Source organism: Saccopteryx leptura, chromosome 3 (assembly GCF_036850995.1).
Source record: "Saccopteryx leptura isolate mSacLep1 chromosome 3, mSacLep1_pri_phased_curated, whole genome shotgun sequence".
Lineage (NCBI taxonomy): Eukaryota > Metazoa > Chordata > Mammalia > Chiroptera > Emballonuridae > Saccopteryx > Saccopteryx leptura.
Genome location: NC_089505.1, coordinates 107395989 through 107413999, shown reverse-complemented (window position 1 = coordinate 107413999; position 18011 = coordinate 107395989). Strand labels below are relative to the sequence as shown.

The 18011-nt window shown below is 51.5% G+C and overlaps 3 protein-coding genes and 1 non-coding gene across 6 annotated transcripts; 1 reads left to right on the top strand and 3 right to left on the bottom strand.

Annotated features, from left to right (window-relative positions):
* Nucleotides 1–15: 15 nt before the first annotated feature.
* DCDC2B (doublecortin domain containing 2B) lies at nt 16–5268 on the bottom strand. Its single transcript, XM_066375745.1, has 9 exons — nt 5018–5268; nt 3684–3735; nt 2893–2969; nt 2537–2668; nt 2079–2225; nt 1936–1975; nt 1147–1282; nt 638–741; nt 16–371 (listed from the first exon to the last, which is right to left on the bottom strand). Exons 1-9 carry the CDS (start codon nt 5266–5268, stop codon nt 276–278), a joined length of 1035 nt encoding a protein of 344 aa, XP_066231842.1. The 3' UTR covers nt 16–275.
* A 476-nt stretch (nt 5269–5744) lies between these two features.
* On the bottom strand, nt 5745–8570 carry IQCC (IQ motif containing C). The gene is made up of 5 exons (XM_066375738.1): nt 8208–8570; nt 7658–7801; nt 7296–7548; nt 6956–7074; nt 5745–6835 (listed from the first exon to the last, which is right to left on the bottom strand). Exons 1-5 carry the CDS (start codon nt 8568–8570, stop codon nt 6119–6121), a joined length of 1596 nt encoding a protein of 531 aa, XP_066231835.1. The 3' UTR covers nt 5745–6118.
* A 27-nt stretch (nt 8571–8597) lies between these two features.
* CCDC28B (coiled-coil domain containing 28B) lies at nt 8598–16373 on the bottom strand. Of its 3 annotated transcripts, none has more exons than XM_066375749.1 (7): nt 16320–16373; nt 15614–15677; nt 14257–14447; nt 10205–10371; nt 9885–10075; nt 9671–9693; nt 8598–8737 (listed from the first exon to the last, which is right to left on the bottom strand). In XM_066375749.1, exons 3-7 carry the CDS (start codon nt 14418–14420, stop codon nt 8683–8685), a joined length of 600 nt encoding a protein of 199 aa, XP_066231846.1. In that variant the 5' UTR covers nt 14421–14447; nt 15614–15677; nt 16320–16373; the 3' UTR covers nt 8598–8682. The 3 variants fall into 3 exon arrangements, with proteins under 3 accessions (XP_066231846.1, XP_066231847.1, XP_066231845.1); XM_066375750.1 differs by having other exon boundaries at nt 14257–14467; nt 16320–16336; XM_066375748.1 differs by lacking the exon at nt 16320–16373 and having other exon boundaries at nt 14257–14514.
* On the top strand, nt 11672–11778 carry LOC136401859 (U6 spliceosomal RNA). The gene has a single exon (XR_010750785.1). It is a non-coding gene; the product is annotated as a U6 spliceosomal RNA (small nuclear RNA).
* Nucleotides 16374–18011: the final 1638 nt, after the last annotated feature.

Sequence of the window (18011 nt, the reverse complement as noted above, 5' to 3'; positions counted from 1 at the left end):
GTTTGTGATCTCTACCCCAAGCTCAATTGGCTACTTTTTTTTCTGGCCAGAGAACTCCATAAGGAAATGGCTTCTGTGGTTAGGGCTGCTCTGCTCAGAGGAAAAGAAATACTGGGCTGTGGGTTTAGGAGCAGAAGACTGGAGGGTCTGAGGGGTCTGAAGCGTACCCTGCGAGCCCAGGGGAGGCACTGGTTCCTCTAGAAGAGGCAGCTGGGGGCTGAGGATAAGATGTAGGTGCAGAGGGAGTCCCAGTTCCTGGCTGGAGCTGCTGGCTCTCAAGATGGTGCAGCAGGGGCTGAGGTTGTCGCAGCTACCTCAGCCTCGGGCTGCTTTTCCAGGGACAGGACCTCTTCCACTATCTGTGCTGCCACCTGGAGGAGGAGGCAGGTCATAGAGAGTGGAGCCATTAGCATCCCATGTCCAGCCTTCACTCTCAGCCAAGTTTCCCAATCCCAGGAAAGGAAGGGCCTTGAGAAATTACGATCTGCCCTCTCAATAAGGTAGGGAGTGGGGCTCTGAGATATTAGGAGATCTGCTCGCAGTCATGGGGAAGAACTATTTTCTGGGACCCAGGGCTGACAGTTTCTGCCCAGCTCAGAACTCCTGTCCCAACATACTGCTTTCAGCCCCTGCCCACCTGATCCAAGGGTTCCTCTGTCCAGGTGTCTTCATCATCTGCCACTTCCTGGGCTCCTTCTATCTCCTTCCGTGGGTGGGGAGCCGTGTACACTCCCTTGACTCCTGATGGGGACCAACATGTACTGAGGCCCAGGCTGAGGAGCCCTCAGCATTCTTTCCTTTGGCCTCTACAGCCCCTTCCTCTCCCCTGAGCCTTGCTCTACATTCCTCGTCACCTCTGAGGATGGCTGGGTAGTTTAGAAGTAGGCCTTGGGCCCCCATCTCCATCCCTTCCAAATCCCACCCCTGAAGTCTCATTTGAGTTTCCATGTGCTTCTTTTCATATGCCAAGTCCCTGTAAAGAATCAATGGGCTGGATATGCACATAGGAGACAGCTCTACTGAGGTCAGGGCCCGCTCTGTATCTGGGCATTCTGCCCCCATGGACCATCCCCACAACAGCAGGGATCACCCACGGTCCCAGTGAGAAGGTGGCTGAGAGGGGCCTGGGTCCTTGGGTCCCCTTACCTGATAGAAATGAAAGAGTGGGGAGCATGCTTCTTGGCTCAGTAGCCTGCTGGGGTCTGGCGTAGAAAGCAGATGGCTCAGTTTGGTTTGGTTCCTTTGAAGAAGGCTGGGTTACCCGTGCCCTGTGGCCATGGGCCTGTAGAAGGGACACTGAGCTTGGGCTATGGGCACTGGCTCTGTTTAACTTCTCTACTCCCAGTCCAGGCTTGCATGCTTGTGGTGCCTGTGGGAGCTTTGAGAGGAGATGCTGTCCATCTTCAGAGCCTGCATCCTCCTGCCCTGCTCCCTCTTCCCATCAGGCTGCCTTATCTGGGGACAGAGCAGCTGGCACCTGGTACTCAAGAAGCCCAGGGAAGCCAGGCCGTGTCTCCCTACTCCCATCCAGTGCGCTCTGGCTCACCTCATGGGAGAGCTCAGGCCTGGGGTGAGATGGGGGGCAATAAACTCCTCTGGACTCTGCTCTGCCAGATATGCCACTTCTTTCCCAGCAGAGAACCTGGCAAGAGGACATTAGGCCCAGGAAGTCAGAGTCCTGAAGATACAGAGCCTGGATGAGCTGACTTTCAGACCAGGTTCTGGTCTAGTCCCTACCACTCAGTAATGTCACCCTGAACAAATAACTTCACTCCTTTGAACGTCAGTCTTTCCTCTGGAAAACGGGAATGCTCTGTCTTCCACAAGATGCTTGAGAGGATGCAGAGAGGAGAGGGCAGAGCCTGCGCTGGAGGAGGAGTGAGGCAGTCACTGTCCTTCGGTCCCCCTACCCACTTTGGCTCTCACATCACCTACCCCCTGCTTGTGGGGCCTAGGCTTTGAGTCTCGGGAATACCTGCAATGAAAAAGAAAAAGCTTGTAGTAGGTAGAAGAGGACAGGAGTTAGGGTGGGTTCCTTTGTTCTAACCAGTCCCCCCTCCCAGCTCACATATACATACCAGCAGCCTCTGGGCAGTGAGGGGCTAGGTACCAGCAGCTCCAGATAAGGGAGAGCCTTGAACTCCTCTTCTCCAACAGCCACATAGTAATGGCCACTCACCAGAGCCTCTCTTGCCGACAGTGGGAGCCCGTTCAGAGTGCAGAGTCTGGGAGAGAGAGAGGTGAGCAAGTAAGGACTAGTGGACAAGATGCCTCTTCATATTTGGCAGACTCCGAGGAGGTGGGTACAGCTATTCTGAGGTACCCTCCGGCCGCTGGCCCTTGGAGCACCAGGGCCAGTCACTTAGGCTCCGCCCTGGCTCCAAGGGGTGGGCTGAGAACCACTCCCTGTGGCACAGAAGGAAATCCTATTTGGGGGAACGTGCTTTCCTTTTGCCTTTTCATCCTCAAGGACAGCCGGAGCCAGTAAGGAGGCTCGGTCTGGAGACTCTTGGGCTTTCATAGCGCCCGTACTCACTTGCGCACAGCCCCGCTCTGTAACTTGGCCCTCTCAGTCAGGAGCTTCAACACCGTTTCCCAGTCCTCGCTGGCAGCCTGGGACAGCTTCAGGCCAAATGGGGGACTTAACAGGTCCCCATTCCTGAACACACTGGGACAAAGAGCAACCTGGTAAAGGGAAGGGGCCCCAGAACTTGTATGTGTGAAAGGAAGGAAGGTGGAACAGGGGAGAGATGTTCCGAGAACCAGTGCGCTGGTCCATTTTCACCCATCAAGCATGTTGGGTTTTTTATATTCCCACCAGGGACCAGTTGTGCTCAGAACAAACCCACTCACATTTTCTTGGTGTCACTGAAACAAGACACCAGCACTTACTGGATGTAGCAGGAGGAACCTGCAGGTAGCCTCCGTCCAAGGGGCTCATCACCTGGGTGCTGAGTCACAGGACAACCCTGAAACCCAAGTCAGGTGAGAGGTGAGGCCTTTGATTAGGGGTGGGTTAGTCCAAGGTGGGTGGGTGAGGGAAAGGAACCAGACTGGGGCAGGGGAGGGGTCAAGGAGGGATGGGACCGGTCATACCTTCACCAAAGGATGCTCTTTTTTTTTAAATTTTTTTGAGAGGATGCGAGATAGGCTTTCGCATGCACCCCAACCGGGATCCACCCAGCAACCCATCTGGGGCAAATGCTCAAATAACTGAGCTATCCTCAGCACCCAGGGCCAACACCTCAAACCAATCGAGCCACTGGCTGCAGGGGGGGAAGAGAGAGAAAAAGGGGAAAAGAAGCAGATGGTCACTTCTCATATGTGCCCTGACCAGGGATCGAACCTGGGATATCTGCATGCTGGTCCGACGCTCTATTCATTGGCCAACAGGCCAGGGCCAAAGGGTGCTTCTAACTCCTTAAGTCACATTCTAACCACCTCTGTCTCTTGTGTTTTATAGGTTCCCCTTTCCTTTGGGGACCCCAGCCTAGAGATCAAGTGAAAGGCTGGGAAAGGAGCAAGGGACATTGTATTGAAATCTTACACGCAGGAAGCATAGCAGCTGTGCCAGAGTCGGTGTGGAAACCACTCCCATGGGACTGGCAGATCCTGCCTTTTCCAGGGCCCCTGGCTCCCCAGAACCAATTGAGGGCAATCTCAGGAGGGGTGGAAAGACTTACTGGTAGTCCGCTGTTTTTCCCACCTAGATCCTTCTGTCCAGGGGGCAAATAGCTGAAAGGACAGATGGGTCACAGGTCATCTTGGGGAGCCTGGTAGCTGCCGGTTTGGGGCTGAGGCCCAGCTTACCAGCCATCCCTTCCCATCCATTGAAACAATCTGTCACCTCAGTCCAGAAACAGGTGCTGGCACTTGAAACTGCCTCAGTGTCCTAAGTCAGGCTGACAAACCCTAAGATTTTTTTTAAATTTTATTTACTTATTTTTAGAGAGGAGAGAGAGACAGAGAGGGAGAGAGAGGAGAGAGAGACAGAGAGAGAGAGAGAAGGGGGGAGGAGCAGAAAGCATCAACTCCCATATGTGTCTTGACCAGGCAAGCCCAGGGTTTCGAACCTGCGACCTCAGCATTTCCAGGTCGACACTTTATCCACTGCGCCGCCACAGGTCAGGCTAAGATTTTTTTTTTAAAAGACTTATTTATTCATTATTTCAGAAAGCAGGAGGGGGAGAGAGAGAGAGAAAAAAAAAGGGGGGGGGCAGGAAGCATCATGTGCCTTGACCAGGCAAGCCCAGGGTTTCGAACCGGTGACCTCAGCATTTCCAGGTCGATGCTTTATCCACTGCGCCACCACAGGTCAGGCCCAAACTATAAGATTAAATGTCGAAAGAAACTATATAGTTTATTAAGGATCCTACTGTATCTCAGAAATCTTCTCATTCGTGAGGTAGGTGGTTTTATCTCATTTTGTATTATACTCAAAGTTAAGTGACTCACCTAAAGTAACACAGAAGTAAGTGACAAAGTGCAGACTCTAAGTCTGTCTAGCGCCCAGCCCCTTGTTCCTGCCTTTACAGGAAGTAACCTCAGCTGCGAGTTGGAAGCTCAGATACCCACATTCTTCTCCCCACTCGGTAAGCACAGCCCTACCCTGCAAAGGGGGACAAGCCCAGCCTACCGCAGAGCACAAGTCCCTGACATGCAGGTGGAGTGATGGGCGAATTTAGTGTTTGGTGGTAGGAGAGGATCCAGTCAGGAAGAGTCTCTGGGAAAATGGGCTCAGGCTGCAGGAGAATGCTTTCCTTCCCACAGGTTGCTCCTGGCTGTGACAGGCATCAACGTCAGTGTCAACTTCAACTTGAATTGTGGCTCCATTATTTACTTACTTTATTGTCTTGATTTTCCCTTCTAAAGAGTGGGGACAAGACCACCCCCTTCATAGGGTTGCTCCACTCCAAGATAATGTATGAAGTGCCTGCACATACACAGTAAGTACTAGACATGTGTTATTGCTATTACCTCCCTCCCTGGGCTCTTTGACCAGCCCCAGCCCACTCACTTGCGCTTGCAGAATCGTTCAAAGCCAGCTGCCACATACTGCCCTCCGTTCCGCAGGTCGGCTAGGTCAGTGACAGGGTGGCCATGGCAAGGCGTGTATAGGGCACGCACAGCCAGTGAGGCCTGCAAAGCTGACGTTACCTCATTGAGGAAGGCTTCCAGGGTGGGGAAGCGGCGTTGAGTGACCACCAGCTGGCGTCCTGGGCAGAAAGGGTCCCCATTCCGGTACACTACTACCCTTTTGGCTGCCATAGCTATTCTCAGATAGAGACGCAGAGCTGTTGTCAGGCAACTGAGACAGACGTGGGAACAGTGCCAATCAGGGGTGGAAGCCTCCCCCCTCCCTCAGGAATGCAGGGAGAGCAATCTTCATTCAGTCTCATTCAATCTGCCCTTGGTGGGGCCTCCTAAGAGTAGAGGGTGTGATTATATACACAGAAGACGCTAGGGCTCAGGCTCAGTGAAGAGAGGCAGGGGCAGAAACCACGCTGAAATGCAGATGGTCCAATACTGGGAGGAGGGAGGGCTTCTCAGAACCTCCCTGCCATTCTACAACCCAAGGGCTGAGCTCCAGAAAGATCAGCTTTGGGGGCTGTTCTCCAAGGATGGCCAGTCCGCTCCCAGCCAGCTCTGGAGCAGATGCCCCAGGTCAGTAAGAAGTGACAGGAAGGACCAGTCTGTCCTAACAGGCAGAAGATGAATGCAACCAGACAACCAGGTTTGGAATCCAAGAAAAACCTTTATTCTCCATCGGGTCTCCCACTTTACTTACCCAGGTAATTCCCGTCCTGAAATTTGGATTGAGCCACAGGCAGAGGATAAAGAATATCTTTCTCCGTTTTTTTAAAGAGTGCCAGCTGTTGGCCCCAGCTTCTCTTGGCCCCACTGGCCACCAATGGCCAGGGGCAGGTGGTGGAGCTGGTACCAGGGAGCTAGGATGAGGACCTGTCTCCTTGCCCTTTCATGTCATCCCCTTTTGGAACATGAGCCACCCCTGGCTCCTCAGGGTCTAGCCCAGTGGCCTTGTTTTCCTCAGTCTGCTCTACTACTGTTTCTCTTCCCTGCTGTCTGACCCTGTGGAAGACAGTTTCTCAGGTGCCATTTATCTCCATGGTCCAGGCTTCTGGTTTCCCCATCCTTCAGAGCTAGGCTTATTGGAAGCTCTATCTCTGGACTTTTTATGACTGGGGGTTGGGCCCTTGGGTGGTTTAGTCTTCCAGAGATCCAGGCTACCATTTTCTGCCAAAGTCCCATCCCAGATGACACGGTCCTCTAAGAGGCCCAGCTCTCGTGGCCTAGCTCTTTGGCAATCTGGCTCTTTGTGGTCTGGCCCTCTGGGAGACTTGTCTTTAACATCTGGGTCCGCACTGAGTATGGGCAGCTGCTTTTTGGCCTTTCCAGAACAGTGGCCCTCAGGTTTGAGGCCTTTGGGTGTCAGGTCCTCCAGTTTTGTCAGTTGCAGGCAGGTCCCTCCAGAGGTCTTTTCCCCATGGTGTGATTCTCTGGTAAACCTGTTCTCTATGGTCTGGTTATCTGATAGTATGGGCAGCTGTGCTCCAGCCCTCCTGTGGCATGGGTCCCTGTACTTGGCTCCAGCAGTGGTTTTATCTGTAGTGGCCAGTCTTTCTGGAGATTTGTGGTGTTGTGATTTGAGCCCCCAGCAAGAGTCATCTGCATGGTCTGGCTCTCTAGTGGTCCTCTCTCTGTAGCACTGGTCTGCTAGTGGTGGGCCTGGTTGTGATCCAGCTCTCTCACAGGCCTGCCCCCTGTGGTCCGGACTCACCTCTGGGGATCCCAGTGTTTGTCTGAGAATTAAGTACTATTGGGGAAGAGAACAGACACTGTATCAGGCAGGCCTGTGTCAGCATGGCAGGAGGCTTTTCCCTAACCGCCACCCTTGGCCCTAATTTTGCACAAAGGGCTCCAAGTTAGTGCCTACCTCCTTTCGGCTATTTATAGCCTGCTGTAGCCACAGCAGTTCCATGGCCAAGTGGCTGCGGAGGTACCGGAGCTCCTGGAGCTCAGTGGCGCTGTGGGGCAGTTCCGGACCTGCAGCTTCTGTGAAGAAGGGAGGAAAGAAGGGAGAAAGCCTTGAGGGGTAGACACTGGCCTAGCATTAGAGCCTGGCACCCTCCCCCTGCCCACCCAGGTGTTGCCCTCAACCAGGCAGAAGAAAGGAAAGGAATGCAGCTTATCTAGAAAAAGCCTTTCACTTTTCAGGTGGGAAAGCTGAGGCCCACAGAGAGTCAGGGCTAGCCCTGATCCAGGCAGAGAGGAACCTGGGTTCTCCATCCTTGACATATCTCTGGTCTCTTGGCTGGGTTTCCTGCTCTGCTCATCTTGAAGCCAGAGGCTGTCATCTCTGCAGGGAAGGCTTTCTGAGTTGGCTGAGTTCTCTCCTGACTTCTTCAGCATCAATTCCTCCTGGATGGTCTCTCTCTCAGGCTTCTTACACGGGAAGCAGCTCCATAGTTCCTGTTCTGGCTTTGGTACCCTCTCTCCGGCTTTCCAGGTCTTGTGAGATTTTGCCTTCTGAGAAATAAATCAGAGAGATGTGAGAGCTCCAGGACTAAACCCTCTAAGTATGTGGGTACCATGATTTAGTTTACAAGGTCCCTTTTCCCCTTGGGATATATACTACCTGTGGGAGAAATCGGGGTCTGGGAATCCAGTCCTCAGTCCACTGTAGTGTGCCCAGATCGCCCTCAATCTCTCGTACAATCGCCTCATACTCAACTCGTAGACTCTGAAACTGGCGTCGGACCAGGAAACCTCGGACGCACGCCTAGTGCGGAAAGAAAACCCTCATCACTGCCAAAGTGGAGGCATCTTTAGGGATTCTCCTGGGGCAGTCATCCCGGTGGCTGCAATAGGGGACTCAGCCAAGTGGTAAAAGACAGGTGATACTATGCGCTGGGGCTCCGGGGCTTCAAGGGAGCATATTGGACTGGATCTCTCTCTTTGATTTAAGGTCCTTCCTACCATTTCCGTGATCCCGCATGAGCGTGTCGGGGGTGCCGGAAAGGGGGGGGGGGGGTCCGTGGGTCCCAGCATTCTTCAGGACGGTGGGGGTGGGTTGGTATCTCCAGAGGTGAGAATGCAAGTAACTAAACGTGACAACATCATTTCGTTTGATGGTCCCAGTCCGAGATCCCAGGGGTAATCATGTGCACCACCCACCCGCCCCGCACCTGCAGCGCCGTCACCTTCCGAATCAACTGCTCCGGCTCCATCCGGGCGTCAACTGCCGGGCAAGGATGCCGGCGCCTACACAGTACGTCACTAATCCGCACCGCTCGATGAGCGCAGAGCCCGCCCACTGTCTCCATGGCAACCCTCCCTCTCACCCGGGGCACCCACTTCCCAGCGCCCGCCCCGATTTCCGGAGCTGCAGGGCAGATTCCTGATTGCCCGAGCGGGCCCCCCCCAAAACGAAAATGGTGTGGCGCAGAGGTGTATCCTCCCGGGCCGGGGCGCCCCAGCCAAGTAAAGACGCAGTGAGCGGAGGGAGGACGCAGAGCCGCTTTTTTTTTTCCTTTTTGGTTTAATTCCATCTAATGCCCCCCTCCCCATAGCACCTGGGGGGCCGCGGGATAAGCAGTCAGTCTGAAAAAAGTCACAGTTTGAAGAGAATGAGAGGGTGCAGCCTGGGCATGGGTCCGACACCTATGCAGCTGCCTGCTCCTCAGGCTCCGCGTTCTCGGCCAGGTGCAGTTTCTGTCTGTGTCAGTCAAGGATTGAATGCTTTGAACCCCAGCCTTTCCAACCCTATCTTCCTTCCCATCCTGCACTGGTTGTTGCCCAGCTGCGAAAAGGGGTTGCGCAGGGACTGGGGGGTGGTCGGTGGTCTGAGGTTGCAGTCCTCACCTGCCCTTCTTGCCAGGTGACTCACCCCATTCTCTTTTGGTCTAGACTCTGTGCACTCCCACTGTTTCTGACTAGGACTAGGAAGGGAGATAATCTAAATCAGTGAAAATAATTGTTGAGTACTGAAAGAATAGGAAGACATTAGACAAGCTTTGCCATGGGTTGGTGACAGCTGAAGTACTTGCAAAGCTTTAATAAGTAGGTAAAACATAACTTGCAACCACCATCCTCCTAATATCTGAGAAATTGGGTGGGGGCAATCTGGCCAATTCTGACTCAGTAGGAGAGAAAAGTGTGGGCATGTTGGTTATATGTAAATACCCCTAGAGCAGGGGTCTCAAACTCGCGGCCCGCCGAACAATTTTGTGCGGCCCGCAGACTAATCCACGAAGTTCAAAATATTTTGGATAAAATTAAGTAAGCCTAGGGGCATACTTGTATTTTTCATTTCTCTAGCATCCTAGCTAGATATTAGCTTAGTTAACAGCAGTTGTGATGCGAACTACAGTTTCTGGTCGTTTTGTGACACTGAGTAAACTGCATGTACGATTGTGCTTGTTGTACTGATTTTTTTTTGTTTTCAACTGCAGTGAGAAAAGTGTTGCGTAACAGTTGCCTTTTGTAGACCTAGTGTGCCCGCCGAACAGCTGTGATCTTGCTCTGCGGCCCACATGCTGAGTTGAGTTTGAGACCCCTGCCCTAGAGGGTGGTGGGGAAGAGGAAACTGATTACATCTCTGGGAGGCACATACACACATATGCACTGTCAGGTCGCCTGGAAAGGATACATAGAATTACTAAGATCTTCCAGCTGTAGAGAGAAAGAGAAGTTCCTGTCAGGAGAGACACCAGGGCAAACCCCAGATGTTCTTGGTACCATCCTTTAGTGGGGTTGAGGGGCCCAGAGCTCTTAGCTTCATGCACCCAACTTTTCACCTAGCAGCCAGTAAGGGCCCCACCCCCTTATCCCCCAGGGATTGAATGCACCCAGCCCTGACCCACATTGCTAAGCAGTTGGTCCAGGTTGCGGTCAGCCATGGTCTTCTTCTGCTCCTCAGGCAGCCCCTCAGTGACCCCGTCCTCTTCCTCCTCTTCCTCTTCCTCCCCACACACGTCCAGGCTGAAGTGCAGCCGGGCCAACTTCTCCTGCATCTCCCGCACGTGCTCCAGTTGCTCGAAGGAGCATTCCTTCCCTGGACAGCACGTGAGTGAGCCCTGGGAGCAACTTTGGGACCTTGGCCCCAGCCACGCACCAAGCAACTTGGGGACCAGGCCCTCCAGCCCCACCCACACCCCCTCTAAGCCCAGTGCCCAGGACTTACCGAAGGCCTGCAGCCGGCCTGAGTGGAAATCATTGAGCAGGTTCAGCAGTCCTCCCTCCATCTCGTAAACATCGGTCACCTCAGTCAGGAAAGAGTGCTGCAGGGGTGTGCCCGCAGAGCCGCCCCCACCTCCGGCCAGCACGGGGCGGCATTTCTCCTTGCCTACCCTGGGTAGGTGGACATGACCAAGGTCACAGGGTAGGAGCAGCCAGGTAGCCCAGGTTTTTTGTGCCATCTGTCTATGTACTGATTCATCTTTCTATCCACTCACCAACATAAATAGATGTTTGTTCTTCTGGCCCTGCCCTGGGCACCAGGACTGGTAAAGGGAAGAGAGCAGGTAAAGAGAGTTGAGGGTAAGAAGTTAAGCCTGACCAGATGGTGGCGCAGTGGATAGAGCATCGGACTGGGATGCGGAAGACCCAGGTTCAAGACCTCGAGGTCACCAGCTTGAGTGCGGGCTCATCTGGTTTGAGCAAAAAGCTCACCAACTTGAGCCCAAGGTCACTGGCCCGAGCAAGGGGTTACTCCATCTGCTGAAGGCCCGCGGTCAAGGCACATATGAGAAAGCAATCAATGAACAACTAAGGTGTTGCAACGCGCAATGAAAAACTAATGATTGATGCTTCTCATCTCTCCGTCCCTGTCTATCCCTCTCTCTGACTCTCTCTGTCTCTGTAAAAAAAAAAAAAAAGTTAAAATAAGTCTTTTTCTGCTATTGATACAACCAAAGGCATGCTTGGACTAGGCTCCTGGGTTCCTGTCCACGCCCCCACTCATTCCTCCTGTGACCCTCAGTGAATCACTTGTCCGTACTGGCCCTCAGTAAGGATTTGGGGACATTTACTCCCATATTGCCATGAGAGTCATATAATTTCTCCTTAAAATATCTTCTGCCCCTCTTTTTCTTTATTTTTTAATTATTTTTTTTTAGAGAGAGGAAGGGAGAGAGCGAGAGAGAGACAAGAGACAAGAACATCTGTTCCTGTATGCACCCTGACCGGGGATTGAACCGGCAACCTCTGCGCTTCAGGAAGATGTTCTAACCAACCGAGCTGTCTGACCAGGGCACCTCTCTAGTTAAAAAATGTTTTGATGCCTGACCTGTGGTGGCGCAGTGAATAAGGCGTTGACCTGAAATGATGTTGCTGGCCGGAAACCCTGGGCTTGCCTGGTCAAGGCACATATGAGAAGCAACCCCTTTCTCTCTCATCTCACAAAAATCAATTAATCAATAAAATAAATTAATCAAAATTGGGCACCCTGGCTGGGTGGCTCAGTGGACAGGGTGTTGAACCAGTATGCTGAGGTTGGAGAATCATCCCCAGTCAGAGGACATACAAGAAGTGACCAATGAATGCACAACTAAATGGAACAAATAAATGGAACCATGAGTTGACACTTCTCACTCTCTCCCTTACTTCCTCTCTCTCTCAAATCAATGAAAAATTAAAAAAAACAAAAACAGTGCTCGCTTTGGCAGCACATATACTAAAATTGGAACGATACAGAGAAGATTAGCATGGCCCCTGCGCAAGGATGACACGCAAATTTGTGAAGCATTCCATATTTTTTTTAAAAAAAGAAAAAAAAACAAAAACAAAACCAGAACTGTTTTGGGCCCTGGTCAGGTAGCTCAGTTGGTTAGAGCATTGTCCCAATACACCAAGGTTGCTGGTTCGATCCCTGGTCAGGGCACATATAAGAATCAAACAATGGCCTGACCAGGTGGTGGCGCAGTGGATAGAGCGTCGGACTGGGATGAGGAAGGACCCAGGTTCGAGACCCTGAGGCCGCCAGCTTGAGCACGGGCTCATCTGGCTTGAGCAAAGAGCTCACCAGCTTGCCTGGCTCCAGCAGGTCAAGGCACATGTGAGAAAGCATTCAATGAACAACTAAGAAGTCACAACGTGCAACGAGAAACTGCTGATTGATGCTTCTCATCTCTCTCCATTCCTGTCTGTCTGTCCCTGTCTATCTCTGTCTCTGTAAAAAAAAACAAAAAAAACAAACAAACAAAAAAAAAAGAATCAAACAATGCATAAGTAATTAGAACAAATCAAGTTTCTCTCTCCTTACCTCCCTCTCTTTCTTTCTCTCTAAAATAAATAATAATGAATAAGTAAAAACACTAAAAACTGTTTTGAATTTTCTATTGCCCTCAGGCTAACACTTAAGGAACTTCCTAGCCTGGCCCCAACCCCCTACCCTATTCTCCAATTGCATTTATTCCTATTCCTATCCCAGTCCTGAGCTCCAGCTACACCCACTGTGGCTGTCCCCACAGGAGGGGTCAAAGCCATAAGGAAATAGCAATTGGAGCAAGAACACACACGAACACATTATAGGATAGGATGCAGATTCCCAATTATTAAAAAAAATTAAGCCATGGGCCTTCGCCGGGTAGCTCAGTTGGTTATAGCATTGTCCCAACATGCCGAAGTTGCAAGTTCAATCCCGGGTCAGGGCATGCATGCATACAAGAATCAACCAATGATGGCATGCATGAATGAATGGAACGGCACGTTGATGTTTCTCTCTCTCTCTTGCTCCCCCTTCCTCTATCTCTCAAAGTTAATTAAAAAAAAAAAAAAAAAAAGGCCCTGGCTAGTTAGCTCAGTCAGTTAGAGCATCTCCCCAAAACACCAAGATTGCAGGTTTGAGCCCTGGTCAGGGCACATACGGGAAGTGACCAATGAATGTACAACTAAGCGGAACAGCAAATGAATGCTTGCTTCCCTCTCTGTCTCCAATCAATAAAAAGAAATTAAGCTACAGATGGACCTTGAGAATATTACAGTTAGTAAAATAAGTCAGAAAAAGCTAAGAACTTTGTAATTTCACTCATATGTAGGCTATAAAACTGAAACTCCGACACACACAACAGTATGGTGTGTACCAGAGGGAAGGGGTGCAGGGGTAGAAAAGGGTAAAGGGGACTGTATATATGGTGATGGAATATGATTTCACTTTGGTTGGTGGGCACACAATGCAATCATGTATCAAGAAATATACACTTGAAACCTAAATGACTAATGTCACCCCAATAAATTTTTCTTTTTTAAATTTATTTTAGTGAGGACAGAGAGAGTGCACAAAGGGTGAGGAGGAGCAGGAAGCATTAATCCCATAGGTGCCTTGACTAGGCAAGCCTAGGGCCTTGAACCGGCGACCTCAGCATTCCAGGTTGACACTTAATTCACTGTGCCACCATAGGTCAGGCTCAATATATTTAATTAAAAAAAATTAAGCAAAATGCCTGACCAGGCAGTGCACAGTGGATAGTGTCGGCCTGAAACACTGATGACCCCGGTTTGAAACCCCGAGGTCACCAGCGTGAACGTGGGCTCATCCAGCTTGAGCGCAGGGTCGAAAGCTTGAGTGTAGGATCATAGATATGACTCCATGGTCATTGACTTGAGTCCAAAGGTCGCTGGCTTGAGCAAGGGGTCATTGGCTTGGCTGGAGCCCTTCTCCCCCAGCCAAGGCACATATAGAAAGCAATCAGGGAACAACTAAGGTGCCTCAACTATGTGTTGATGCTTCTCATCTCTCTCCCTTCCTGTCTGTCTCTCCCTCTCTTTCTCAATTAAAAAAAAAAAAAGCAAAGAATTCAAATTGTACACCTGAGTATCCCCTCACCATTTCCTGCCTATGACACTCTAGGACCACCAAATCACCTGTGGTTCCCCAAATCTCCCTGGGAGTACTTTTCTTCTGTGCTTACGCCAGGCAAGCCCCCTACAACATTCTCCCTATCCTGTCCAGTGTACCCAGCAGCCTTCCCTGACTCTCACTTCCCAGCTGGCAGCACTCCTCACCTCCCATTCTGCGGTGCAGCATCATCACACTGTGTGACCCACCTGTCCTTTTCCTCACACACTTAAGTGTAGGGATTTGGTCTGAGCATTTGGTTCTCAAGGGCAACCCCAGGGAAAGCATCAATTATTGCATGGTACATAAAGGCTAAGGCCCCCTTTACCTTCCTGCTGATAGAGTTCAGCCCAGAGTTAGGGTCCCTCCCTTCTTGTCCTGCTTTCCTCTGTACCTACCTCTTGAACTTGGCCCTCTGTTTGGGGGACGGTAGATGAGGGAGGCCCAGGGCCAAGGAACCACTGTGGCTGGTGGGCACAGGGACCCTGCGGAGTGTTCCTGGGGCTGCAGCAGGCTGGGTCAGGCAGGGCTTGGGACTCCTTTTCTTCTTCTTGTCTTCCATTGATGCTGGCTGGACCTCAGGCTCGCTCTGGCGGGGAGGCAGCCCCACTGAGATGTGTAGGGCAGTGATCCCTTCACCAGCCAACCCCTGAGAGCTGCAAAGGAAGGGCCCTGGGACTTTCCACCTATCCCCTCACATCTGTTAGGGCCTCTGTCCCCTCATCTGACCGGCATGGGCAGGGCCCAAGGCCAGTGCCTACTACTGGGGTCATGGATATGTATTTGAAGGACCTTCTGAGACCCACTAGGTCCCCACCTGTACTCCAGCCCTGCCTGAACAGGCTGCATCCAGTAGTTTTCTCCTGAGGCTGCTGGAGTTTCCTGCCCCTGGAGCTGAGGGGGCGGAGTTGGCAGAGGAAATGTGGAGGGAGAGAGAGGGAGAGCTGGCAGGAGCTCAAAAGGATTAGGGGTGTCTTAGCCAGGCCGTGTTCTGTTTTATCAACTGCCTAGGCAGATACTGACAAACCAGGGAGCATCCACCTCGGAGGTGGTTAGTGTGTCAAGCACTAGCCACCAGAGTTGTGGGTACCCGCGGGAGAACTGTGGCATGGAGGGCACAGCTCAGAGGGACACCTTCCTCTCCATCCACCCCCAATCACAAGCACCAGGCAACTCCCGTAAGTTCGCTGGGACATGTTTCCAGCTGCTTCACCCTCCCCAGAAAGTCCCTGCTTAGCTTCAGCTGGGGTGGGTGGTGGGCAGCAGCTGGCTGCCTCAGCCCCAACAATGGCTGGCCTGTGGCTGGCACAGCTCAGCCTCCTGTCGAAACCGGCCCTCAAGCCCAGGGCTGCTGAGGTCCTCCCTAGGGAGATCTGGGGGACCTTTCCGGTCCGGGAGCTGCTCCTTCCAGGCTGCCGCCACCAAGCCTGTTTCTGCACTCTGGGATGGTGGTGGTGCTGAGGGCATAAGCATTTAAATTGGCTCATGGTTGGCATTAGGGATGTGGTGGAGGAAAGACCTGTGGCAGCTTGGCCCAATTAGGGACCTGACAGAAGAATCGGAGCAGGAGACTCTGCTCCCGAGGAACCGCTGGGGGAGACCGAGACCTGGGATCTATTTCCCGCGCTGAACCCCCAAAGCTGTGTGCCAAATGGATCGCTCAGCTCAAGAGCCAGGATCCCAAAAGGAGTGTCAGACTTGAGTAATTCCGCCCCCTGCCACTCCTGCCCCACCCAGCCCCCAGGGGCAACTGACCTGGTGTTTTGGGGTCTGGGAGTGATGCTTCTTTGTGGGTTCTTCTGCCCTCAGCTTTCTCCTACTAGGGAACAGAAGGGGTGGAAGCTGAGCTGGCAGGAGGTAATTTGCATTTAAAGAGACAGTGACCTTGCTGGCGATGGAGTAAGATGGGAGAGCAACACCTCATTTATTATGCTGTTCCTCTCAGGACTTGACCTCCCTACCTGAACCACCCGAACAATGGGACTACGATAGTTGTGTGATGGCAATCTAAAACTCTTTCACTTTTTCCATCAGCTACAGCCTCACAAAATGGTGGTGGCTTTGTCAGAAAGAATGGAGAGAGGGAGGAGAGCAAGAGAGAATACGAATGAATATATATAAAATCACGTAAGAAGGACCGGAAGCAGCAGCAGCAGCTGGAAGAAACTGCAAGACAACCAACTATCAAGCTAGTCCAGGTCTCCTGTTAAGCACTTTATGGTCATTTAATCCTCATAACAACCCTGACAGAAGATAGTCGTCATCTCATATTACCGAAAGTCAACAATGGTCTTTTGAGGGCAATATCACTCTTCCCACAACATCCACTGCTCGGTCGTAAACACTTGGGGCTATACCCAGTTACCAAAGAAGTGATGGAACCAAGCCCACCCCACCCCCACCCCCAGGTCTAGGAGACCCCGGTGGGGAGCATCGAGTGAGTGGAAACTGGTGAGATTACCTGGCGTTTGCAGCCTGGAAGGGAAACTAGAGCAAGTGATTGAGGCTGACCCTGTGCTGCTGGAGCTGCCCTTGGTGAGGGGTGGGGTTGGGGTGGGGCAGATCAGTGGGGCAGCTATTTAAAGACCTGGCAGAGTCTCCGGCTCTGGTCTTCAGAGAAGCATCTGATGAAATAGGAGATAGGCTTTTCCTTGGCTAGGCTGTCCTGCTGTCTCAAATAACTGCCCCATCCACCTTCCCCTCCCACCGGGCTGGAGCAGCTTTGCCAGGCTTCAGCTCAGGCTGAGTGAGGGAGGGATAAGGCCCCGTTTCCTCATGCTCCTGAGCAGGACTCTTTCCCAGGTGCTTTCCTCTCCCAGATTGCTCCAGAAGGGAGACATTAATTCAAGACAATAAACAGGGATCTGAGGGAGGGGTCTGCATAGGCAGAGAGGACAACTGAAGTCCCTATCCTGCCCTACCAGAATTGTTAGAGAGCCCTGGCCGGTAGCTCAGTTGGTTAGAGTGTCATCCCAAAAGCCAAGGTTGAGGGTTCAATCCCCAGTTAGGGAACATACAAGAATCAACCAATGAATGCATAAATAGGTGGAACAACACACTGATGTTTCTCTAAAATCAACAATAATAACAATAATAAACAGCCAGAGTGGCACCAGGGCTCCTCTAGGAAAGTGGCAGAGGGTCCAGGACCACCTCTAGGGTGAAGTTATTCTCAGAGCTGCTTTACGCAAAGCTCCGAGTTGTTGTGACAGCCTCCTGACCCCCCACAAAGAATCTTTGGAACCAAGGTGACCAGCACAGAAAAATATCAATCCATTAGGACACTGACTAGACTAGAAGGTGGCAAAGGCTCTGTGGGGACTGTCACAGCTAGTGTGGGCCCACCTGCCTGTGGAGGCTGGGAGGGAAGGGCACTTTGTCTCTGTCATTGCTGGCCATTCATATATGGCCCTTTGTGCCAGACCAGCCCCGGCCTCAAAGAGAACAGCGTGCTGAGTGAGGCATCCAGGATGCCTCCCATACAGAAGCCTCCACTTTTACATCTGGGCTTGGGGTGGGTGAGCAGGAATGTATAATAAGTAGTTCACAGCCCTGGCCAGACAGCTTGGTTGGTTAGAGCAGTGATAGTCAACCTAGTTCCTACCACCCACTAGTGGGCATTCCAGCTCTCATGGTGGGTGGTAGCAGAGCAACTAAAGTATAAATAAAAATATTTAACTATAGTAAGTTGTTTTATAAAGATTTACTCTGCCAAACTTAGCAAAAATCTGACATAAAGTACTTGGTGATTATTATATGCTTTAACTTGCTATAACTGCTTTATAAATTTTATAAAGTTACTTCCCTACTTTATAAATCACCATTACTGTGGAACCGGGCAGTTAGAAAATGTTACTACTAACAAAGATACAAAGTGGGTGGAAGGTATAAAAAGGTTCACTACCCCTGGGTTAGAGCATTGTGCTGAAGTACAGAGGTTGCTGGTTGGATTCCTGATTAGGGCACATACAAGAACCAGATGGAAGTTCCTTCTCTCTCTCTCTCTCTCTCTCTCTCCATCTCTCTAAAATCAATAGAATATTAAAAAAAGAAAAAAGTAACCAGTTTAATCTTAAGAACTACACTAGAATGTGGTCTTGTCAAGAAATGCACAAAACCAAAGGCAAGGAACCTGGAGGTCCCTAGGGGATCA

Bases quoted from the DNA above. Each gene is read 5' to 3' on its own strand.
- DCDC2B (XM_066375745.1), bottom strand. From the start codon at position 5,268: ATGGCAGCCAAAAGGGTAGTAGTGTACCGGAATGGGGACCCTTTCTGC. The intron at 2,970-3,683 runs GTAAGTCTTTCC...CTTGGGTTTCAG, and splicing joins GGAAAAACAGCGGACTACCA to GGTTGTCCTGTGACTCAGCA. The intron at 1,976-2,078 runs GTATGTATATGT...TTTTCATTGCAG, and splicing joins TCACTGCCCAGAGGCTGCTG to GTATTCCCGAGACTCAAAGC.
- IQCC (XM_066375738.1), bottom strand. From the start codon at position 8,570: ATGGAATTAAACCAAAAAGGAAAAAAAAAAGCGGCTCTGCGTCCTCCC. The intron at 7,802-8,207 runs GTGCGGGGCGGG...TTTCCGCACTAG, and splicing joins GGAAGGTGACGGCGCTGCAG to GCGTGCGTCCGAGGTTTCCT. The intron at 7,549-7,657 runs GTAGTATATATC...TTTATTTCTCAG, and splicing joins GACCCCGATTTCTCCCACAG to AAGGCAAAATCTCACAAGAC.
- CCDC28B (XM_066375749.1), bottom strand. From the start codon at position 14,420: ATGGAAGACAAGAAGAAGAAAAGGAGTCCCAAGCCCTGCCTGACCCAG. The intron at 10,076-10,204 runs GTAAGTCCTGGG...CGTGCTGTCCAG, and splicing joins AGGCCGGCTGCAGGCCTTCG to GGAAGGAATGCTCCTTCGAG. The intron at 8,738-9,670 runs GTATCCTTTCCA...TGACTGACACAG, and splicing joins GAAGATCTTAGTAATTCTAT to ACAGAAACTGCACCTGGCCG.